Below are 25,478 nucleotides of genomic sequence, written 5' to 3'. Positions count from 1 at the left end.
TAGTTTAACGGTTGTTGGAGGAAATAATGAATTAGAGCTTATTTTTTATAAATAAGATCCATAAAATTGAAGAAATGTAAACTTGGAAAGGACTTGAATGGTCATTAGCAAAGTATAATGGAGAAGAAATACTTGAGTAACACAAATACAAATGCCTTTGTAAATGCTGCTCCTGCTTAGGGCTTGACTCCCATTTTAAAATATCCACACAATTCCCACTTCACTGCATAAAAAGCAAACAGATATTGAGGGCACTGTCTGATTTAGTTACTACTGGGAAATTGCATTAGGCACAGATCCCGAAATAATAACTATTCTGCTCCTCAACTTCTAAACCAAACATACACATCTGCAAATGCTCTCCATGCTGGGCCTGCCAGCCTGCAGCTCATTACAGAGCACAGCAAAAGGCTACACTGATAGCGCAGCAGATAACACATCCTGATCCTTCACCTGCAGGCAGCTCTTTCATCCCTGATGAAATCATGTCAGGATAGAGCCATGCAGCTGCAGGAGCAGACACAGCTTGGGCTTTAAACACGCCGAGAAAAACCATGCAAATATTGCTGGGATTGGATTGCAATGCTCAGAGGGAAGCTCAGACTGGCAGGAGGGCAGGGATTTGTTGCCATCCATTTCCCCACCTGCCTGGTGCTGTGGCTGTGATGGAAATGGTGCTGAGAGATGCCAATGCAGGGTTGGTGGTCACTGCTGCTGCTCTGGGCAGCAGGATGAATGACAGGAGGGTTTCATTATCAGAAACATGGCAGCCAGCTTTCTAGGATCACACAAATTGGATTGCAGCTCTCAAACATGAAGTGCGCTGTCAAACGCAATTTCTTCTTCAAAGAAACATGTCCTAGATAAAGGAATGAAACTGTAAATAGATTATAAACCAGATTTAAACTGATTACAGGTTAATGCAGGATCCAGACCAAAGACACACAGTGCTGCAGGCTGCATATCCCTGAACTGAGCTCCTGGCTCAGGGTGACTCCACACACAATTTTTCAAGAAACAACACTACCAAGAGAAGGGAAAATAAAAGAAAAGGGGAAATGCACTAAAAATGAGATGTCACTAAATAAAAATGCTTTGCTGGGTTGGGTGTAGCTACACCAAGCTCAGGCTGGACATCAAGGAGTTTATTCATGGAAGTGGTTGTTCAGCATTGGTTGGGACTGCCAAGGGAGATGATGGATCACCATCCCTGGTCATGGAATGGCCAGACATGGCACACAGAGCTCTACTCTGGTTGGCATGGCAAAGGCTCAGCCACAGCTTGGACTCCATGACCTCAGAGATCTCTTCCAACCTTAATGATTCTGTGATTCTGAAATAATCCAACATCAGCTGAACTCCATAGCTGAAGGTGCTTCACACGGCACTTCAAACCCCTTCAAAGGAGCAACTGTTTGGGCTCCAGCTAGGAGTTAAGTAAATACAGATGTAGCAAGAGTAGGAAAATGAATACATCAATGCACTAAAACTGCACCAGCATTACTAATTGCTGCTTATTGGGCTTTTTCCTCGCTTAGCTGTTTCCCAACAAAAACCAAACAGCTGCTAGGATTGCACAAGGAGCTCTTTGCCCCCACATCTTGTGCAGGCCTTGCCAGATGCTGCTTGGAGAAGGCCTCTCTGCTGCTCCCCAGGCCCTGAGGGCTCCCTGAGCTCCGTGCTTTGCCCGGAGGGTCCCCATTTCCACATGTCCCACCTCCCCAGGCTGACTGTCCCTGCAATTCAATGTCCCCTGGCCGGTCTGTGGTGGCCTCCCCACGACAATGTGACTGCACTAAGCTGCGACACTTCATTCCTCCAGAGCAGGCCTGTGAGCACCGCCCAGCCCTTCCCCTCAGGAGAAGGAAACGGACAAAACCATTTCCCACGTTTCTAAAGAAGTCTCTTTCAGCCAGCACAGTTCATGCTTTGTGACAGCACTCCTCTCTGCAACATCAATAAACAACGAACAGAAACAGATTTCAAGTCAGAAATAGAAAAGAGTGTGCTTGGCTCAGATGACCCACTGCGGTCCCTTCCAACTGTACCCACTCTGTGTTTTTTTTTTTAATTTAAGAAACAACAATTTGTTTCACTAGAAATCTGTCTCTGGTCTAGAAAAGTGTAGATGATTTCCACTGATATCAAATACTTAAAATGAGAAAACCAATAGAAATATTTGCAAAATATGTAAATTGATAACTAACTACTGCTTCTAAAATATGGAATTTTAGACTGAAGATGAATTTATGTGGAATTTTTCCTCCAAGTCTCCCTTGTGATGCTGTTTGCTAAACAAGCTCATCAGAATTGGTGTTTGATGCTGTTTGCTAAAGAAGCTCATCAGAATTGTCGCGTTCCAGTCTCACACTTAACAAATAAAAATTACTCTACATTTGTTAAAATGCAACTTTAAATGAAGCTCCCAGTGCAGAAATACAAAGGAATCAGAACACACACATCAAATTCTGCTGAAAACCCAAACCAGCCCAGCAGAATGAAGCAGGCTGGCTCTGCTCTGTGTGCCCAGACTAAACTGTGCCCTCCCAGGCCAGGCTTTGCAGAAGAATTTAAACCAGAGCCAGCTGCTGCCCACATCACTCGTCCCTGCATCTCAAGAAAGCTCCTCAAACACAATAAGCCATCATATTTCTTCCCAGCCATGGTTTCAAACATTAGTGCTTTTGTTCTGAGCCTGCACATTATTTTCTCTCACACACAGGACGTGACCAGCCAGCCCAGTTTTTTGCAATGTGATGAGGTTTTCCATTGTTATATCCACTAATCAGCATTGAGAGCAACTTGGGAAAGAGAGATTCTGGATGAGCAGAGACCACTCAAGTTGGCTTTTCAAGCTAAGATTTTATTATTTGAAGCAAAATTAAAAGGAAGCCAATCAGCTCCCTCTGGGTGATGGGAATTTTAAAGAACCCTGCTGCACATCTCAAAAACAAATAAATGAAATACAGCTTTTATTTTTTTCCCCTTTCTTTTGGTGATTTGCCTGTTGATTGCCTTTTCATTTCCTGGAGACATTTCTAAGCCTTGTACATCCCAAAGCCCAAACACAATCAATCCCAAAACTGCAGTCACCCACCGATGGGGCAGCACACGAAGGAAGCCCAGTGTTTGTGCTGCCTCTGCTCACATCCAGCCACAGCAGCATTTCTGTATTTCACCGGGGTGGGCTCACTCCACACCAGGGGAACTGGAAAACACGTCACCCACTGATAAGCGCCCTATAAATAGATTTTGGCCTGGCCCACGGGCTCTGATGAGCAGCAATTGATGTAAATAAGCTCTGGGGTAGAGCCTGGGACAAACACTACTGTGGTTGTGCAAACAGCTGTCTCCATGGCTCAGGGGAGGATGGAATCCACTCCTCAGCTCTCTGCCTGCACAACTGGGCACAGGGGCTCCAAGGAGGGCTTTTGCTGTGTGCCTGTAGCTTTTTTATTATGTGTCCATGCTGCTGAGACCACAGAGCCTGTATTAACCCTTGCAAAGTGATCCTTGCAATTCTTGAGACAATCCCATGCTGAAAAGCAGAGAAAAACAAGAATTTTCCTTTTTTTTTTTCATCTCCAGTTCTCTTATTTACAGCAGGTAGAGCAAACTGTACCACATTCATCTGGCCAGATTGAACTGTGTATTCATGCAATTCAGTTCTGTACTCCCAGGGGCAAGAGACAATGCACACCCAAAGAAAAATATCCATCTGCATCTACATCAGGGGCTCACTATTTTCATGCAAATAAAAACATCTCTCCTCATCTTTTTCTCTGGTTTATAAGCACATTAGAATTCCAAGTATGTCTCTAATATGCAACTACAATTGAAATAACTTTAGATCAAATAGCTTTGTATCACATTTGACATAGCTCAAAGAGTAAAGGAAAGTGCATTTTTTTTCCTCATATCCTAAATAATCTTGCAAATAGTTTTGGATTTATCACCAGGATAAACTGCATGACTAACAGGCACAATTCCCGCTCAGGGGAAAGCTGCTGACAGCAGTTCTACATTCTCATCACTCATCTTAGTTCTGGGCTACTTAATATAGACTTCTCTTTAAACAACACTTTGTCTCCCAGCTCTTATCCTGGGATCACACCTTTCCTGGATGTGCTAAACAAGCTCTTGGTCATGGCAGGCTCCTTCCTACAAGGCTGCTGCAGCCCATGCCAAGAGCCTGGATGAATCAGGCTCCTGGCAGGGCAGCAATCCACTTCCCTTCCATGGCATGTGCAACCCCAGCCCAGGCAATTCCCTCCTCCAGCAGGAAGGGAGTTCACAGGGAATGCTGATTGCCACAGGAAACTCAAACAGCACTGAGCAGACCTGCACAGGAGCACCAGGGGTGCTCACTTTGCACAACCTCCTCAGTCTGCTTAAATATACTCAACTGATCATCTGCAGATTATTCCAAATGTTCAACCAGCTCACAAACACCAAATTTCCTGAAGCCACGGGGCCATGGAAACATTTAAATTAGCAATATCAAGTGATTATGCTTTCAGAGAATACTTTAAATGTGAACCAAATAGAAAAGGCAAGCATCATCAAAATATGAGACCTAAGCACAGCTTGCAAGTTCTCCTTTTTTATTATGTAAGCAACAGTTAAATAATTCCACTTCTCCTCCCACCATCTGAAACTCTCCTGACTCCAGCAGGTTGGAAAAAAAATAGTCTTGAAAACAAAATCACTTCCCACAACTGAAATACTGCCACAAACTTACAAGTGTCTTAAAAAGGAGCTGATCACATTCAGTGATGCCTACAAGAACTCCCAGCAGCAAAAGCTCCTTTCAGAGATGCAGAAGTGCTGCCACTTTGCAGTACAGGGACAAACACAGGGCAGTGATGAGCACATCAGTTATGAGAAGGTGCAGCCAAGAGCATCAGGGAACTGCAGAATGCCTTGGGTTGGGATAAACCTTAAAAACCACATTGTTCCAGCCCACTGACATGGGCAGGGACATCCTTCCACTGGAACAGGTTGCTCAGTGCCCATCCAAACTTGAACACTTTAATCAGATTCCAACTCTACAGTATCAGCAGCCTCAGCTCCCAAAGCACCCCAGAGCCTTGGGCCACTGCACAGAAACTCTGAAGGACAATATGAAAGCAGCTCCAAAAAACAACTTCTTCCAGCCAAAACCAAAGCCCTGCAGCAGTCACGAAGTGTTCATGCACTGACCTGTAAAACACACAAACCCTGAGACCCCAGCAAGCTCCTGTCCTGCCTCTGTCCAGCACCCTGCATGTTTACCCAGGTAACAACAGTGCATGGCTGGAAAGAACACTTTACACTGCCCTAACCAAACACATCAGTATTTCTGGGGAAGGTGATGCTCTCTCCTGCACACTCAGTGTGCTCTGAGCATTTTAAAAGCATGCAAATTACAGCCATTATTTCCAAGATTAATGTTTCCCCTTTATACATGACCTTAGCTAGCACGGATTTTCTGCTTCTGCCACCTCATTAGCAAACACCATTCTGAAGGCATTTACGCTAAACATTCCTGAGCACAGCACACAATTTCTCACATAAATTATATTAAATGTATTTCATTAATCTCACAGGAAGAAGGTTAACTCCGAGCAGACACAAGAACAAAAAAATCTTTGTGTAATTTCACTTATGACATTATCAATACTGGATATGTTTCAGAAAAGGGAAAATCAGCATGGGATGCATAGCAAGTCAGACCCAGCATCAGCACAGCTCCCCTGAACTACCAGAACCTTCCATCACAGTAATTTCTTATAAAAATGACTGAGTTGATAATAATTTTTCTGTGTTTCAACACAACAGAAAGATCTCATTTCCTCTGAACTATATTTTTTTTTTAAATCCATTTATTTACCAGTTGCAGTAAACTGTGTTCTAACACTGACCTAGCACCAGGACTGGCCATAACTTTCATGCATTCAAACAAGATTTGTTGTATTAGCATTTGCAAGTTGTACTGACACTTGTTTTAGGATTCCTCCTGGAAATAATATGGAGAAGATCTGTTGTTTTAACAGGTGTTATGGTAACTAACCACCAAAGACTCAACCCACAATGTCCTCCACAGTAAAAAAAAAAACCTTCCTAAACCATGTATAGCTGTGTATCAGTCTTAACACACCACAGTTTTCACTGCACTTTGTTCTTGGGAATCACAAAGAGTTGGGAAATGCATTAAGCCCACTTTTGGCCCTCAGAAAATATCCTTGTAGCTCTGGCCTACAGAGAACCATTTTGCCTCCCTGTGCCATCCCTTTTGCAGGAACACCCCTGAGAATGGCCCATCACCAGCCCAGGAGTGGCAGTGTGTCTGAACTCCCCAGTGGCACCAGCTGATAATTCTGTTTATTTAACCAGGATTAGTTTGTGAGGTGACAGAGCTGAGACAGCCACAGACAAGCAACTCACACTCAATACAGCTGTAAGGGTTTTTGTTATCACCACACAAATAGTGCCCAGGACTTATTTAAAAATGAACTATTTGCAAGCCTTACTTGGTGGCATAATCCTATTTATAATTAAATAGGAAGGGAGCTTTGTTTGGTTTCAGAAATAAGCTACTGTATTAAAAACCCCAGGCAGATATTTGGATGCACTTGCCCACGTTCTTGCATATCCACAGCAGACAAAGCAAAAGAAACAAGTCTCCTTTCTGCCTGATGCTTTGGAAGAATGTGTTTAACATGAATATATTGATATCACTACCCTGGAAATCCATAGTTGGTGCTGCTTTGCACTTCACATTTACTCCCATTCACTGCCTTACCTGGAGCTGAATTTTTGGTCCTGCTCTCATATTAATAATAAAATGTTTGCCAGGAATACTGGTTGAGGTCTCTTTGCAGGACATCTGTGTCCCTACAAGGTGCCAGTGGCACAGCCATGCCTTGGGACACTCACACAGACCAAAAACCCTCACAGCTCCATCAGGAGATCCCAAAAACCCCATTTATATGCAGATGATAACCAGCATATCAAACCTTTGCAACTAATTAAAACCTGACAGCTTTCTCCAAAGGGCTGTTTACAAGCTAAGGGATGTAATGACAAATCACCAAGCTGGTTTCCAACAAAGCAGGAAAATTTTAATCACTTGTTCCAAACAGTTGCAGAAAGATGCATCTGCTGTGACATTTCCACTTGAGCCTGTTGATCCTACTTTTGAAGCTCGAGGGTATTGCATTGCCGCCAGATCTCTGCACACTGCTGCTCAAATATGAACTTTAATATTTATGAAATATTTCTAGGTGGAGATTATGGCTCTGAAGCAAAGACTAGCATGGTTCAGTTATTGAGTACCTTTACATTTTCCAGTGAAAAATTTTAACATTCTTTCCAGACTGAGTGCTCATGACAGGCTAAATGGAGCATTCCTTATTTTTACAGATAGCAACGTTTTATTTATTAGTTTTCTATTAGCATTGCATTAGGGCTGTGCTTTCCCAAGACTTTGTGATCTTGGTGCAAAAGGTAACACATGGATCTGCAAGGTAACAAACAGATAATATTGGAAATTGATATTTCAGCATCTTAGCACCTTTAAAAGTGCCTCCAAAATGGCTTTGTCATCCAACCAATTTTTAAATGCTGTGCCAGCTGCTGCAAAAATGCCATTTGTCAGATTCAGGTGAGGGTTATCCCGAGTGACAGGGTATGGGTGTTTGTGACAGGACATGCTGTGCCAGCTGCACCCTCAGCTCATCAGCATCATTAGCTGGGAAAGCAGGAATGAGACATCCCTGTCCTGGACCACCGGGCAGAGGAAAAAAAATAAATTGTGCATGTACACATGCTTAACCAAAAGCAGCAGCAGCATTTAAAGCACATCTCTACTGATAATTTCTAGTGTTTTCAGGAACTCAAATACCACGTATTTAATTGAGCAGGGCCTCCCTTTTCAAATTTAAATGTCAAGCTTTAAAATTACAGTTGTAAGATGCCTCTGCGCTTCTTAAAATACAGAATTTCTTATTACAGGCTTTGCGCTGTGAACTTTGGCAAACAAAAAAAGATGAAGGCTTTATAAATACAACAAAGTAAAGTATGAAACCAACCAGCTCAGAAAGATAACTGAAACAGGCAGCAAGCAGGGACAAAAATGGAAATGGTTCATAGTGAAAGCCTTGGAAAAAACCCTGTGATTTCTGCCATGGCCTGAATGTTAGTGAATAGTGATTTCAATGAGCTGGCCAGACAGAGCTAAGTTACACAGTGAATGACATGCTGCTGAAAAGGCCCCAGTTCCCCAAATAAAATAAAGTCACCAATTTGGGTCCAAGGAAAAGCCCCCTCAGCTCTCAGGGCCCACAGCATTCAAACCACTTTCATATCCACCTGAGCACTGGCCAAATATCATACAAAGAAATTCATCTCAACCTTCCTCAATAAAGTAAAACTCAACCTAGACAAAATGTTTATGCAACTCAATCCTTATTATGAAAAAAAAAAAAAAAGTAAGCAGTTATGTAAAAGAACAAACACATTTGGGGCGGATGTTTGTGGCTGTCACTGTTATCCCCAAGGTGAGTGGGAAGAAGGTGAGCTGCGCGCACATTCCATTTTTGTTTCTTTTTGGCAGAAATAGAACACTGCTTCGGCACAATTTACATTTTCTAATTTAGCATCAAGGTTGTTGAAGGGAAAGCAGCGTGCATTTCTATCAGCAGACAGAAATAACAGCAGCATCATTTGAGGCAGAATGGAGACATCCTGAGCAGGGTGACAGAAGGCAGCGGGTGTGCTGCTGCCCTGGGCCAGCCATGCACACAGCTGGGCATGGACTGAGAGCACAGAAAGGGAAAAACCCAAGCACATCTGCCATTTCACACAGGCAGTGTGATCAGGGTGTTACAAACGCAGCATCAATGTCCCTGCACAAGTCAGTGCCACAGAGCACAGTCCGGGGAGCTCCAACAGTTCAAATGGACTTGCACATCCTCATTTCCCCCAAAATCACCTGATTTTCACTTAAACAATGATTTAGACTTTCCTTGCTAGTTTTCCTTTCAGTTCCTGAGCCCCCTAGTTCAGGAAATGCTGATTTTCCTCCATGGATGTGTTAGAAGCGAGCAAAGCTTCCACAGCAGCTTTTGGATTACACTGAGATAGGTCCAAAATCATCTCACTCGAGCATTTCAAGAAAAGCCACCAAATACATAGAGGCTGGTGCTGATATTAAAATAGCAGTTGGAGCCTTGGCAGACTTCTGACATTCAGGCATCTGAATTATTTTTCTCTGTAGAGCTTGCTTGTTAAAGTGAGAAAACTTGGGGCGGGGGAGCCACGAGATTTTTTAAAATTGGGGATTACTCTCTAAACGCATCTTGGCATGAGAGTGATCCTATCATTCATAATTTCATCTCCTACAGGTTTCACAGTATATGTTATTTAAAGGAATTCATTTCCTGCTGAATGATTTATGAGGGAAAACAGGATGCTAAGGGAAAACATACTGATCAAATGCATCAGAAGTTTTCAATATGAGCATTTACCATGGAGTTATTTCCTTCTCCCTGTCAACTAATCCTGATATTTCTTCTCGCTAGTAAAAACACATACAGTTGCTTAAGATTTCAGTTTCCATAGAAACTGTTATTGGCTAAAGTAAATACAAGATGGAAAAAAGTGTGACTTCCCTAGTCCTGTGAGCATGTTTGCAGCTGCCAGATTTTCACCACCTGACCATTCATTTCTCAGTGTTTAGTGGTGCCTGACATTTTTAGCTGCAGCTCCCTTTAAAGAGCACGGACACTCTTTTGAGAGGCACTTCCATACTTGGCAGAAGGCATGTGAATATTCATAGCTATTCCTATGTACAAAAGCACATTTTGTGTTATTTGATTTTGCAGACTTTGTCACTGAGCTTTAAAAGGGAAAAGATGCCTCAGATTGCACAGCAAACGAAAGCTTGAGAGAGTATTAGCAGGCAATGTGCAAATAAAGGGCAATAAAACATGGCTTCATCACAACTAGTGATTTTCTTCTGCTCCCAAAATTCCTCTTGCTCCCCTTCCTACCTGATTCTAATACAAACTTAAAAAGCAAAGTCCTGATAATCATTTTATAATCCACTCACTTCTTTATAAATGTCATTTTACTTTGAAGGGAGGCACTTCTTCCTAACATACACAATTAATGTGTCTTTTCTTGTTCCCATCAGAACATGACTTCAATTTTTTCCTCGTGCGGAGCTCTGCTGCAGCGCTCTGTGCTGCCTGAGATTTTGCCTTTCTACCAAGGAACCATCCTTTGCATGTATATTGCATTGAGATGCAAAGCTCTGTTACCATTTCTGAAAATAGCAGCTGAAGGCAGAAGGATACATCCCTGACAATGTGCAAAAAGAAAACGATGCTGGAACTTCTCAGGGTTGTTTCAGTAGACTGATTTTAATCTCCTGAGCATCAAGTGCCTTGGTACCCACTAAAAACTGCCTTCTACATGGTCAGAAACCCCAGTTCCTGCCCTGCTCAGGGGCAGCCACACCTTCACTGCAGCACCCAAAATTGTGTTCTCAGCTCCCTGCTGGTGCCACCACATTGCTGTGAGGACTGCAGGGTGAGAGCTGCACTCCTGTGCCTGCAGGAGAACCTTCTAAACATTGAGGGGATGGAGAAAGCAACCAGAGCAGCTGGGTGAGAAACCTAGAAAGGTGCAAAAACCATGCAAGAACCACCACAAAATATATGGCACTGGACTTAGGGAAAAATGCTATGAAAACTGAGTATCAACCAAAAGAGTAGAAACAGCAAAGCCCTTTGTGCTTCTCAGTCTTTTTCCAGAAATGAAGAATACTCATGGCAGTGCTGAATGCAGCATGAGAACAGACTGAGGTTTGGAAACACAGTCCCTTAAAATCATTTCTTGCTGGTGGCCTTGTGTGGCAGCACACCTCACACGTTCTGATAACTAACTGTGGGTGAAGCTAATGACACTCAAACTAAGCTTACCATAAAAATAAAAAGGAATTACTCTTTTATTCAACGAGGAAGTCAAGGCTTATTAAAAAAGACACTTATTTCTATCAAAAAGCAGCAGTAGATCAAAAATACACCAAATGAGGTTTAAAGATTCCTGTTAGGTTTGTAATGACAACCCATGGGTGAAATCTACTTTTAGAATTCTGAAGAGAGATTTAAAAATTTGCATCAACTGGCAGAAGTCCCCTAATATAAAAACTGGGCAGAAGGAGGGCTGGTGTGGTGATGTAGAGAAAGTCACCTCAGTCTCTTGGTTTGCAGTAAAAGCAGGGGGTGCTCCCAGCTGAAAGCAGAGCTGTACAAAAGAGCCCCTGAAAAGCTTTGGGGAGCACCCTCCATTCCCAGAGCTCTCTCTTCAGCCAAAATCCCAGGAGTTTTACTGAAACCTAGTGCTGTTTAGCTGCTACCCACACACTAATCCATGACAAAAGGCAGCTCATTCACACAGGTGGAGCATTTCACCACCCTGAGAGCCGGGATTTTCTCCTACCCTTCGTTTAATGCCACTGCTGTCAGAGCTGAAACGTGCTCCAACAAAACCAGCCTTTATGTAACCCAATAAATAAAAGTCACCAAGGCAATAGCTGTGCATAAATTTTAGCTGAAAACATTTTGTTAGAAGAACGTGAATGTCCTCTGTAAAGCAGGTAGCATTTTAAAATAATGTTCTAGACATTGTTAATACTTTATTGCTATTCATCATAGAACCATTAATCATGGTGAACTCATTTGGTATTAATGTGGATGTCATAAAGTACTTCTGTTGCATTTCAATTATAACTCAGCCTTTAAAATGCTGCCAGCACTACATGGAGAGCTTTGAAAGCCAGATATGAATAGTCTGTTCAGAGATAACTACAGCTGCTTTCTGGCAGCGAAGAACAACCTTTTCCATTCCCAGTGGCCCTCAGGGGGCTGTGCCTGGGCCCAGGGCTGCAAGGAAGAGAGGTCATCCAGACCCAGGAATATTCCTGCCCCAAGATGAGAGTGGGAGAAACATTCTTTTTGTCTGTTCCATCAGGGCTAAGCAGCAGCAAGGCCAAACTTTGCAGGCCCTGGGAGATTTCATTTTTCTCCCATCACTCCTGGGATTCCCTGAGGCACTCTCTTGCTTCCAGAGCTGAGTGCTTGGGCTTTTCCTCTCGTGTGCTGTGTCTGCCCCAACAAAAACACCAGAGAGAACTTGGATCTGCAGCCTGCTGTCTGCAGAGACTGGAAATGAGTGCACAGTCCATCAGGGCAAACCCAGAGGGAGCCGATATCCCGACCTCTCTGACAGCAGTTTAACAAACAAACCTAAATCCTCCTCCTCGGCCTCAGGAGGCACTGAACAAGCAAAATCACCAGCACAAAACACAACATGGCCTCAAACAAACATCAGCTCCCTGCCACCAGGGAAGCCAAGAACTTGGGTAAGTGCACCTTGACAAACCAGGATTTTTGCTGCCAGCAGAGCTTCCAGGTGGATTTTACACACAGAATCCCAAGACGACAACAATCCCAACACTTCTCAACAGAAACAGTGTTAAACAAAGAAAAGGCAAAACAATTCTCTTTAGCTGCAGGAACGTTTTTTCTTCTTTTCAACTCTTGCATATAATTCCCACTCTTTTTTATCCAGATCATCAATGTAACAAGAAAGCACACAGCAAGAATTCCTACTACCTTGGGAGCTCTGGCATGTTTTCCACATCTGGCATCTTTGACAAGGCTGATATCCAGCAGCTCAGTCTCCTAGAAGAAAAAATTGCAAAACAAGTGATTATTCCATTATTCAAGAAGCCTTGTTGTGTTACAGTGTCCCACATGTGTTTGTCCAAATGGAGATCAACTCCTAGGAGAGCTCAGGTGCACCCAGGCAATTCCAACTAGGAATATAGGTTATACAGAATCCATAGGAGTCAAGCTGATTTCCTGGATTGCTAACCAGCAGCTGCTGTGCTTTCACTTTAATCCCTTTAATACAATTTCAGCATTTTGATGCTTGTCACAGAGTGACAAAAGGCAGTGTCACAAACAGAAAACCCTGCCTCTGCAATAGAAAATCTCCTTTATTATTGCCAGAACACTTTGAAAAGTGCTCATAAACCCCAAGAAGTGTTTTATCTGCAATGATAACAAGGTTCAGCAATTTCAGTGACTGCTGCTCAGTAAGACACAGGCACTTTTTGACAGGCATTTCATAGCTTGTGTGCTACTCCTGAGTTATGGGTTACACAACAAAGCTGGCACATCATGACAGCTTCTACTGGGCAAATTCTTGCTCTCCCCTACACACAAGTAGCATGAAGAATCCCTTTCCCTGATTTGGGCATTTGGGAGGAGGATGGATGCTGGAGCAGTGTGATTCCCAATCTGAAGTGCTCCAGCAGAAGTGTGGCCACACTGCAGGGAGCCTGTTTAGAGCAAACCTGCATTTTTGAGATGGTTATTTTTGCTCTCACTTGCCTGAAAGAGGACAAGAGCATCAAAACCTGCAGAGATTAGAAAGAAGAACTGGCAGGGAGATAAGAGGTGGAAATAACCCAAACTCCACCAATACTCAGGGCACATGGACACAAGCACTCTTCTGACAGTGCAGGTGAAACTTGAAATAAAAACAATTCACAATTAAGTGCACTGGAGGGCTTTGAGTCCTTTTAGCTGAGGTAATCCATATGGGCCATTAAGATCCTGGCAGGAATGAAAACCATGGAACACGAAAACCACGGAACACGAAAACTACGGAATATGGCAGAGCTACATATGAGTTTATCACACTCAGAGCAAGAACTCAGGTGGGAAACAGGAGTTTTATTTACAACACCCAATAATACCCACACACCAAAGTGGCCTCAAGCCCATGGGGAAATGTTCCACAGAAGCTCCAGGCAGGTGCAGATCATAAAAAATCAGATTTCCCCAACTGAAAGGACTAAGGAGCACTAAAAATAAAGGCTTCAGCAGCAAACACATGAGGGAAATTAAATATGCTGAAGAAAAATGGATCTTACAGATCACAGAGATGCTGAGCCACACGGTGTGAATTTCAAAAGGTTTTTTTTTATTTGCCTGGTATTCTGTTTTTTAAAAAAGAGAAGAACAACTAACAGAATTAGTAATTTAGCCACTTACAAAAGTGCAACTAGACCTCCCTAACACAAACAAAAATTTTAAGTGGAACGGCACACATTAAAAACAGACACGAAAAAAGGAAAAGGCAATGACCAGCACTCCCAAGGACCTGAACAGCCCTGCCCAGGTTTGCATCCTCACAAGTGGAGGAGGATGAGCAGGCACAGGGCTGGTTTGGAGTTTTGACCACTGCTTTCAAGCTGCTTGCATGCCACCAAGCCATGTGCAGAAAATGTGACACCTGAGGATGCAAGAACTGCCAAGGGCAGTCTAAGAGTGAAGGAAAAGGGGATTTTGTGGGGCTGCTTGGCTCAGCCCACTGCCAGGGCTGTGGGAAAGGCTGATGCACCTCATGGCCTTCCTGCCCTGTTACCTCTCTGGCAGAAAACACAGGGCTTGTCATCCTATCCCCAGAATCCTTTCCATCCCTATCTGACAGCATCATTTAATATAAATGGATGAGAGCAGGACCTGCATCCATGGAAGTGCCTCTGCAGGCAGCATTCAGTGGGGCTTGGATAAATCGAAACTCATAATGGGCCATTTCTTAGTGCTTTGGTTCAAAGAAACCTCCTGGAATTCCCTCACCCCAGGCACTTGCTTTCATCTTTTAAACAGCTAATTAAGAGGGCAGAGATCAGCTTCCTTGCAAGTCAGAGGAAATACCATTTCCTATTTCCCTATTGCAAAACGCAGGGGGACTTTTGCAAAAGGAAAATACACTTGGGCAGTGGCCAAAGAAATGCCCCATTTCCCGTGCAGCAGAACAGCCCGAGCCCTCCTCCACCTAAATAAACAGGAGTTTTGTTAATGACTTCCTCCAGGCAGGCTTGGAAATGCACTCTGTGTGACAGGGGGCATGGAAACCACAGCACATTGTTATGAGGGGGGGGTTAAAGAAAAATGCAAATCCTCTAAACAGAGAAAAGTTGAGACTTGCAGAGAGCTCCAGTCATTGCTGCTGGGACTTAACCCTGCAATAGAGTAACATCTCTTAATGCAAGTGGTAGATGCCTCCAATCATTCATAATTTAAAACATCTGGGGCAGTTACTAACCCTCCCATGTTTGTTTCCAATCAGCAGCCCAGACAGAGGAGCATTCAGAGAGGGCTGCATTGTGCAATCTGACTTTTATGGCTGAGCACACGCTCACAAAAGCAATGGATTGTGCAACCCTCAGTGTCTGCCTGAGCACTTGTAATTAGGCCCATCTGAATTTAATAGAACACCACCAATTTATACCAGCTGAGGATCTGGCTCACTTCTGTTTCACACTGCCCAAAACGCTGACTGAGTCACGGTGCCTTGGGAAGGTGCTGGTGGCACAGCCCCAGCCCCAGAGCAGGAATTCTGCTGGGCACCACTGCAGAGCTCTCCTGGAGCAGCAGCAGGGCCTTCAAAGGTTGGTCCATACATTGCTAGCAAAATAAACTTTGGAAAACTAAGCTGGTTTTCTAAACAAGCACCATTTATTGCTACTGCATGGCAACATCTGGTCCAAGTTTTCGAAGGGGCAAAGCCAATTTGCTGAGACAAACTTCAAACAGAGAGTCAAACAACACTTTCTATTGGGAATAGCTAATCAAAATGAAATACTGCTTTAATATTGAAAATCTCTGTTTTATCATTCTCTGAACATGAAAGCACTGAATAGCTCTAGAAGAAAAAAAAATGTATGCAGTTCTGTGCTGTATTTATTTTATTCAGCATTTTAAAAGTGATATTTTAAATAGGACCACATGACTACTCTCCTAACAATATGTCAGAAAGAAAGCATTAAGAACAATACTTGAATCTGATGAGGAGGAATTGCAGAATCAAATGGTGGTGGAGTCACCATCATGCCCTGGGCAGCCACTGCAGTGTCCAACCACCCTGTGTGAAGAATTTACAAGTGGCAAAGAAATGACAAGCTATGCTAAAGAACTACCTTAGGTAAACAGGTATGGAAATTCATCCATTTACGGCCACTTATGGAACACACCTCACTCAGGTTTCAGGGGTTTGGACAGTGATCCATCAGCCACACTCTGATTAGCTCCAGGATGAAATCCCCCACAGCAGGATTGAACATATAACACCAGTTCCAAAAGGGTGCTTGCAGAGCTGGGGGATGTCACACATCATTCCCCTGCTCAGAGCACACCTATTTTTCCTTATTATCAATGAGAATAAATTGAATGAAACACAGCAATTTGTCTCCTCATCCCAAAGGAAAACTGTGGAGGACTGGTGAAAGTGATTTAACAGAAACCTGCACGGACAGCTGCAAGCAGGAACAGCAAGGCTGTCACTGACTGTAATTGGAGCTGTGCTTCCCCAAAAGTGCCGTTCTATAATTCATAAGCTGCATCCCACCAGAGAGACACAGTCCCTGAAGAAGCTGTCTCCATGCTTCCTCCTGGCAGCACACAACTCAATTATTGGCATCAGAATGATGGGCTGTGTCAATAGGGCAGCAGCAGAGCAGCACGTACACCTCCCATCAGCAGGAGAACTCAACGACACCCAAGTTTTGGGCTGCACAGTTGTCCTACACTAATTCAATGGCAGGACCACTGGGCTTGGTATCACAGAGGATGGAAAATTTTCAAAAAAATCACTTGAACAGAATGAGAGCAGAATGATTTCTTACTACCCAAAATGTATCATCTGTAAATTTGAACTTGTGCTAATCTTTACTGTGTGGGTCACCAATTCTTAATTCCGAAAGACTTGGGGGACCTCAGCAAGGCAAGAACCAGCATTTATTATTTGACTCAACTGCTCTGGGAATGAGCTCTAAATACCTTTTAAAAAAATACATATATATAAATAAATAATAAATACCTTAAAAATATATATATATATCTTAAAAAAAACTATATATAAATATCTGAAAGGTTTTCTGGCACTTTAGGAAAAACCTCCAAGCAGAGTTGGATGACATCCCTCCTGCAAGGCCCCCATAGGAAGCATTCCTCTGGAAAAACAAGCCCCAAACTGAAAAGTTCTGGCTATCTTAATAACACAGAGTGTCTCAGTGTATCCCTGGAGCTGTAAGAACAGCAATATCTTCTAGTAGAGGGAAAATGATCTGTGGTTTATATAAAGCATAAAACATTGAGCTATTAGGACAAAAATGAGAGGGAATTTTCATGCTAAGTGCCCTTTTAATAATGAAAGCGAAACAATTCTTCTGCAGCTATGCATGGAGCTCTTTGCTGCTTCATCAAAGGGAAATTTCATTTACTTGGATTTACAGATGCTGTGGCTGAGCAGCCTGGAAATGGGCACAGAGATTAACAGTACAAATCTGAGGAGTGCAAAGAAACTGGAAGCAGAAGAACACAGAAAAGATTTGCTGCCTGCCTTCATCCCAGCAAGCTGACCATCACCAACAGGCAAAGGACACAGGGAAGAGCCAGCATGCTCGGATCAGCCATCATCCATGTGTTAAGAACAGTGGAAAAAGAGGAAATTGCCAAACCAGGTGAGACTTCAGCCATTCATCAGTCTCAGCCAACTGATGCTACAGTTCAGTCCAAAGTCACCAGTGTTGATAAGCTCAGCTTGGTATATAAAAACACTTGCCCTTCAGTCAGAGTGTCAGTAAATACTCCAAAAACCAAGCCCCAATCCTTACTCTTACATCCTAAACACACAAGACAATCAGTGAATGAAAGGAGCAATGAGTTTGTGAAGGGATCCCCCAGCAGGACAGAGGAATCCCACATCCTTCATGAACACGGCATCGCCTTATCCCACTGCTCTCCCTTCCCAGGAAAGGCTCCACTATGAGAACACTCAACCCCAGAAGTTTCTCATCCCAACAACTTGGGTTTGTTGCAGCACACAGTGGGAATGGTATGGACAGGAACACCTTGAATGTAGCTGGTTGGATCTGGTTTGGATCTGCTAAAATTGCTCTCACACCGCTGCCCGTCCCACTCACACAGGCAGGGAACAACAGGAGCAAAAGGAGAATTCCTGGAGTGCAGCCATATGCAAAAATGAAAAGAGCTGGGGGAGGACCTGCTCCAGAAGAAAGCACAAAAGCACCTTGTAGGCAGCCCCCATAATGGTACTTGACTGATTTTTATTCACACAGCTGAGAATAACCTGGCAATTTGTAGCTTTAGAGTCACAGGCAAGAGTACAGTGAATTGAAGTTTAAGCAGTATGTTAAAAAACCCAAAAAAAGCAATGTTTCTATTAAGAAACTTTTCCTTTCAAATCACAACTCAAAACATGTTTGATTATGATGATTAAACGCCTGCCCAAGAAGGGATCTATCATATTTTGGGGGTGATGTTCTCATGCCATTATTTCCCACTGACAGGGGATCACAGACTACACAGAGATTACGGGTTTTTCCTTTGAAGCAGATAAAATGTATTATTTTCAACAGAGAGCCCCAAACAGTGAACAGCAGGAGCAGAGACTTTCACCCCACATGGAAAACCACTGCACAACTCTTGCTGTACCACACCTGACAGTGTGAAAACCTGTCCATCAACACAAGGTTTTTCTAGGACTGAACAAGATTGAAGGCTTTTGAACTTTAGAAAAGCCCTTTTTTAATGCATGCAGCATAAGTTGGAGGCACCTAAACAGATATCAACAAATTAATGGCTCTGGATGTTTAATGTTAGATGCACTTCAGCAGGTGAGGCTGTTTTTGGCAGAACTGCACTGCCCTGGAGTTGTTCTCCTTTTCCTTCTGACTAGTTGGGTTTGAGGAGGGGTTTGGAGACTGCACATTCATGCCAACAGCACAGAGCATTTGGTTTGTCTGCATTTAAACAAGAAATGCTTTTTACAGATCTAAATGTAACAGAATGGGGAGATCAGGAGCTTGGAGCTGCTCTGCTCCCCACATAGCACAGGGAGTTTTTATGTTAAGGACAAACACAGCAATCCATGCCCTATTTACAGGCATGCATAAAGAGAATCCACTAAAAACTGCATGGAAGCAGAACGTACATCCCTGCCAGCTCCAGCCCTGGCATGTGTTACTGAACTGGAAATCACAGGCCAGGCACAATTCCAGCTGCAGACTCCAGCTACAACACACTGCTGGAGCACCAACAACAGCTGAAACCCTGCACAACCTGGACACTGGGAAGAACCCAAAGCACCTACAATTTCAGAAAAGGGAGCAGAAACAACCCCAGCAGCTGCGTGCACGCTAGTCTGACAGGCAAAGCTTTGGAGGAGATGATCAAAGGAGTATTAATCCCATAAAGGTAAAACAACAAAATAATAAGATTCAGCATGAGCTTGCTGGCCAGATCATACCTCAGCTTCTAATTTTCCTTTTTTCTTCGCACAGGAAGCTTTTCTCTGCCTGAATTCTTATTACTGACATGAGCTGGAACTGGCAGGTCATCATCCCAAACTCTGGTCACCAGTACCCTGAGGTGCATTGAACCTGAGAAGGTTCCAGAAGTGATCACAGAACCCAGTGCAGGCTCTTGTTAGCAGAGACTCAGAGCTTGGCTTCCACCAAACAGCTAAGAGGGGGATGATTATTGTCTATGAATGCTTGCATTGTGTAATCAGCTGAGAGGAAGAGGAGCTATTCAATCCACAAAGAAATAAGAACTGAGTTATACGGATTCTAATAAATGAGGGCAAAAAATTAGGACTATTTTTTCTTCAGAATTTGAAAGCAAAAATCACTTATAAAAAGGGGTTTGAGCTGTGTTTCTGAATACTAATACATGCACTACACAATATCCATAAACATAGAGCACGGAAAATGTTTTTTCTAAAGGAATTCTATTTATTTACAGCTAAATCTTTGCATCCTCACCACTCCAACCACCAGGAGGCTTTATCTGCAAAGTTACCACTGGATAGTTCAGAGAGTAATTCATTAAATGCTAATTTGCGAGTGACCTATCTGGCAAGTGTTGGTACTTCAGCAATTTCAGAGGAGATTTCTACTTGCAGGCTCCTTAGATGGAGCTCAGAAAAGGCAGCAGAAGAGGGAAAAGCTTTTCCCAGGCAGATCCTGGGCTGTTGGCTGCTCTCAGGGAGGATGAAGCACACCAACAGCATCAGCTGAAGGTGTCCATGCACACCAGAGAGGTGAGAAACCTGCAGGTGAGGGCACAGCAGCTCTCTGAGGAAGCATTGCTTTGCTCTGAGGGAAATCCTGTTTTGCTTCTTCTACAAGCACAGTCCCTAGTGCAGGGGCTGGGCAGCAATTTCCCATGTTCTCCTCCCTGTGCTGAGGCACAAACTCTCACTCCATCCTCCCACAGCCCCTTTTCACTTCACCTGCTGCTGCCACACTTTAATTTCCCTTATTACCTCCATTTGCTGCTTACCTTGTAAATACAAGTGAGTTTAAAACAGTTACTTGTTCGGTGTTTATTAGGGAATTAATTAGAGGGGAGTAAGAATTTCTTGCTAATTTATTCTTTACAAGCTGTAATCATTATTATTTTTGCACGCTCTCAGGGTTTATGGATAAGTGCATCTTAAAAATCAAAGCAAAAAAGGAACAAAAAAAAAGAATCCCCAGACCAGAATCAGTGGGTGAATCTCTACAGATTTAATTTACATTCATCTGCTGTTAATCTGAATGCATAATATTCTTCACCATTATTTTATAAATCTCTAGCTAGAGCTGGGAAATTATTTTTATTGAAGTATTTGCATGCGCATGCCTCAGACAGTTTTTGTCTTGGCAGCTGTGCCTGAAATTGGGATTTACACGGAGTGAGGAAATACAGGTCACTCTGCAAACACAGCAGAGATGAAGTCAATGGCAACTTGTTGGAGGACCTTGAATTCTTGCCAAGCCATGTTTCCCAAAATATTTTGCCCTACACCACACGGAAGCCTCAATTAGCATCTCCTCTCTCCTCTCCAGCAGGAGCCAGCTGCTCTGAGCATCAAAGCACGGACACAGAGCAGAACCAAGCTGGAATTCAGCAAAAAACCTGCACAGGTGGGTGGGTAGCCCTTCTTATCCTTCATCAAACTGAAGAACACACTTTTCTTAACAGGAATCACTTCGGCCTACACCTGAAGTGTGTCAATGGCTGCATTACACTCAGCACATTCTCAATTTTGCATTTTATTCCTTGCCTGAATCCAGCACTTTGGAGCTGTTACAGGCCAGGGAATTTTTGCTAACTGTGTCTTGCTGGCAGCACAGATACAAGAAAACATGAAAAGATATTCTCCTCTCCTATCAGGGCACTCTTTGGCTCTTTCCTGTTTATATTTTCTCCTGCTATGTGGAACTAAAAGCAAGGCAGCAAAGCCAAGGTTAGCCCTGCGGCCTAATGATGTTTCTTTATTTAGCAGCTCGTTTGACTGCAGTTGCTGCTTTCTCCCCCAGAAATGTTCTCAGTTCTGTTCTCTGGAGCATAATTATTCCAAGTACCTTTCCCCCAGCAGCAGCACACCAACACTTCTTGACTTTGCAAGAGTTCAAGTTCTTGAAGGTGACTGAAACACAACTTAAAGAAAGTACTAAAGGACTCAATCCTGGCAGGGAAACGCAAAAGAGGGAGAGGACCCAAATACTCTGCAAGTCCCCCAAGCCTCTATGAATCACCATTTTTAAAATCCTCAAGGGCATTTTTCATGGCACACCCAACCTGCAAGCCTGAATAACACCCAAACACACTGCTTTGAATCCATTTGTATCTCACATTCCCAGAAAAATCATCTCACTTGTCCAGTGCCCTCCCTGACACGACCTGGATGTCAGCTCTGTGTTTCTTTTCCAGACTTGAACCTCTCAGCATGAAATAATCCTGGTGGATGACTGCCTGGGCTGGGGTGGGTTGGTTGTTATTATTCTTAATGTGGCAGCCAAGGTGATTTCACCAATTTCCTCAAATGAAGCTGCAATTTCTGAAATAAGGCACATCCCAGCGAAAGAGATGAATGGGAGTCAGAAATGCTTTGGGAAATGGTTCATGCATGCTCCAAAGTGCCTCCTGCATGTGGGAACATCTAATGCCTTCCTGCTTGGAAAAATACCTGTGGATTTCAACAGTCAGCAAGGTTGTGCTACAACATCTGCGAAAACACAGCCAAGTTTGGACAAGAGACTGAAACATCTCCTTTCACACACAATGAACTTAAAAACCCAGAATATATGTACATGCTGTTATTCTCAAAATGCATAAGGGAAATTAAGTGTTTAATCTAGCATTTCACAATATCTAAGTGGTTAAGCTTGCAGCTTAAGTAATGTCTTGTTTCTTTCTAAATAAAATTTCACGTGTAATGAAATTATCATTAGGAGTCAAGGGTATGATTTAGCACGTTTTTCAAAGCAGGCTAGGGCTGCATCCAGAACAGCACCAAAAGTGCTATTATTGAGTAAAAAGCAGGATAGTTGGGGGAAAAAAAATACTCACATGCTTAGAAAAGGAATGATTTTTCTGTAATGACGTAGATTGAGAAACAGCTATTTTTGTTAACATCTTCAAAGAGACTATTTGAGTTATGGCAAGTAAACAGAGGAAAACTAGAAAAACAGCTTTTTTTTTCCTCTCAGAAAGATGATGGTTTGACAAGCAACAATGAGACAGAAGGGTCAAGAGTGACCACAACAAACGTGTTCTACCTGCTAATGGGCAAACACAAAACTGGCAATTCTCTCAAAAGCAAGCAAATAAACACAGGGACTTGTGACACTCTTTCCTCCACACCTTTACAGATATTCCTGTTACAAAACTTGCCTCTTTTGTAACAAGTAAAATCTCCCCTCAGACACATGATGCAACATTTTATATTTCTTTTTTAGTCTGGATTATCTCCAGGATCTTCCAAACACGATCCAAAACACTAATCTGTGTATCAACAGTTTTGGAAATGTGGGTATATGACAGCGTAATGGCATTCTCACTTCCTTTCCCACAGCAAATACAATTTTCCATTCAGAAAAAAATTGCAGAAACACCTTTCATTTCTCTGAAAATCTGGCTTTACTGACAGTCCAGATGCTAAATCTACCTTTTTCTGTACAGAAAAGTCTCTCAAATACTACCAGTGTGTATTTGTTCTTTGAAATAAGTTTTTATTGAGGCTGGTAGAGGCTTAGTCTCTCTCAGTAGCCTCAACCTTTCAAAGGATTGTTTACCACTTCAATTAAAGGAACAGAATAACATGACCAGTTAAAAAGATGAAGGAGATGGAGTTTTATATTAAACTTGAAATTACCCTTATGGATAAACAAACCTTAGCCAATTATTGCAGCAGCAAAACAAATTAAGATACAGTCTTAAACCAGATTAAACATGAGATTAATTTCCTCAACAAGGACGTGCCCAAGATGGGAGAGCTCAGCAGCCACAGCCCTGAAGGAGGAACACAGATCATCCAGGCACTGGGAAAGCACCAGCAGGAATGGCATTTTAACACTTCTTTCCCTATTTTGTGTAACTTTTGTTACAAGTTGAACAGACTCATTTGTGCTACAGGAAGATCCTATCAATATTTGAGCAGCACATCCGACCTCCACCAAATAAATCAACCCATCTCGACTTTTATTGCCCCGGATATGGAATCCACATTTGATCATCTCATAAATAATTGCTCACCTCTGATGCTCAGCAGAGTTTGAATGGGCCATTATCAGGCAGAAGCCTAAATAACCTACTATTACTACTCCATTGATGGCACACAGTCTCTCCCCCTCCAAAATTCATAATTAAAGAAGCAGGCTGGGCACATCGACTCTGTTAACCTCAGAAATATTGGAGACATTTGTTTCTTCTGCACCTGCCACACAGGGACAGAAATCTGCACACTGCCTTTTCCCCAGCAATAAATCCCAAGGAAACATCAGCAATGCAGGGAATGGATGTCAATGTCCACTAGTGTCTGATGGATTTGGTTTCTGAAGGGATTTCATGCTCCATCAGAATCCAAGGCAAACTAAACACCAGACACTAGGAAGAAACAGGAAAAACCATTTCCAAAATGGATTTATAAAGTAAACTGTGGAAATAGGCAGAGTTAACGTTTACTTTGGCTGCAGAAGCCCTCCTGAAGTTTCCCTGGAATACAGAGCTGCTCCTCAGGGCTGTGTCAGTGTCTGTGCCTCTGGCAAGAAAACGTGCCCTGTGCAGAATCATCGCTTCTCCCTTTAGATGTGCATAGAGCAAGTCCCTGTTCCTCTTCTCTTTCAACCCCAACACAGGTTTTCAGAAAATCAGAAAATTAGTTTCCAGAATGCTTTAAAAAGGAAAAAAAAGGAAAAAAAACCACCAACCCCCCCCCCAAAAAAAACCAAAAACCACAACAACAACAACAAAAAAAAAAAAAACCCAAAAAAACCCCAAAAAAACCACCACACAACCAAAATCAAAAAACCCAAAAACAAAAAAAAAAAAAAAACCAAAAAAAACAAACACCAAACCAAACCTTCTTTCTGATACCTGACAGGAAAATGGATCTATTTCTATGGCAGTCACTGCCACTCACCACAGACCTTCCTGCATCTGCATGTGCAGCTCCCTGAGCATAAAGAGATAGGGATGAAAAAGAATCTGATTTGAATTTCTGATGTCATCTCTATGGTGTTGATGTTAGACATGTTAACAGTGGTATGCAGGTTAACATATGTCTCTCACAGTGTGGAGTCAATATCCCACCCAGAGTAAATCTCAAAGTTCAGCATGCCCTGAATTAAATCCTGTAATGACTCCTAAAGATGGCCATACAATCTCTAATGTCAATACCATACCCTGGTCCATGGTTATAATTTGTTCAGTCAATAATTCACCACAGTCTATTAAACTTAGTACTGGCTTCCTCAAAAGCGCTAAAATAAATGTTTAAAAGACTCCCAATGGCATATTTATAGTTATCTATAATTGGCTCTGCAGCATCACAGGAGCACATCACGGAAATTATATATATAAATCAGAGTACTATCCTAATTTCACACTTATTCTCCAAGGGTTGGCATAAACAATTGCAAAGCCTCCTGTAGCTCATGACAGCCTGAATCCACAGCCCAGGCTGCACAGCCAGCAAGGCTCCTCTGAGTTTTGTTCTGCTTTGGCTGCATCAGGACTCTGAGCAGAAGCCGAAGGCCAATTCCCAGCTCACTCTTTGTTGTTAAAAAAAACCAAACCAAACAAAAGAAGAAACCAATACAAGCAGGCAGTGCAGAAGGGCTGAATTTTTTCAATATCTTGTTATCTATCTTTGTGACAGATATGAACTCCATAAGAAGTCAAAAATCAAGGAGGAAAAAAAAAAAAGGCTGGCTGGGAAATGTTGATGCACAGCAGCTCATGTTATAACACACACTGCTGGATTCCTTTTTCCATCCATATGCCAGGAACAATTGACCTAAAGCAAGGCTTTTTTATTGCAACTTTTGGCAGATCCAGTCAATA

The 25,478-nt window shown here is 42.8% G+C and overlaps 1 protein-coding gene across 5 annotated transcripts in view; it reads right to left on the bottom strand.

Moving 5' to 3' along the window:
- The window catches only part of PLCB1 (phospholipase C beta 1), a 281,298-nt gene that overhangs the window by 201,716 nt on the left and 54,104 nt on the right, over positions 1–25,478 (bottom strand). For all 5 annotated transcript variants that reach the window (XM_063152825.1, XM_063152826.1, XM_063152824.1 and 2 more), the window contains exon 3: positions 12,663–12,731. In XM_063152825.1, the coding sequence (XP_063008895.1) occupies positions 12,663–12,731 (69 nt within the window). The remainder of the gene's footprint in view (positions 1–12,662; positions 12,732–25,478) is intronic.

The sequence above is a fragment of the Melospiza melodia genome, chromosome 3 (assembly GCF_035770615.1).
Source record: "Melospiza melodia melodia isolate bMelMel2 chromosome 3, bMelMel2.pri, whole genome shotgun sequence".
Taxonomy (NCBI): Eukaryota; Metazoa; Chordata; class Aves; order Passeriformes; family Passerellidae; genus Melospiza; species Melospiza melodia.
Note: the sequence above shows the minus strand (reverse complement) of the source record. Positions and strands in the feature narration are given on the sequence as shown.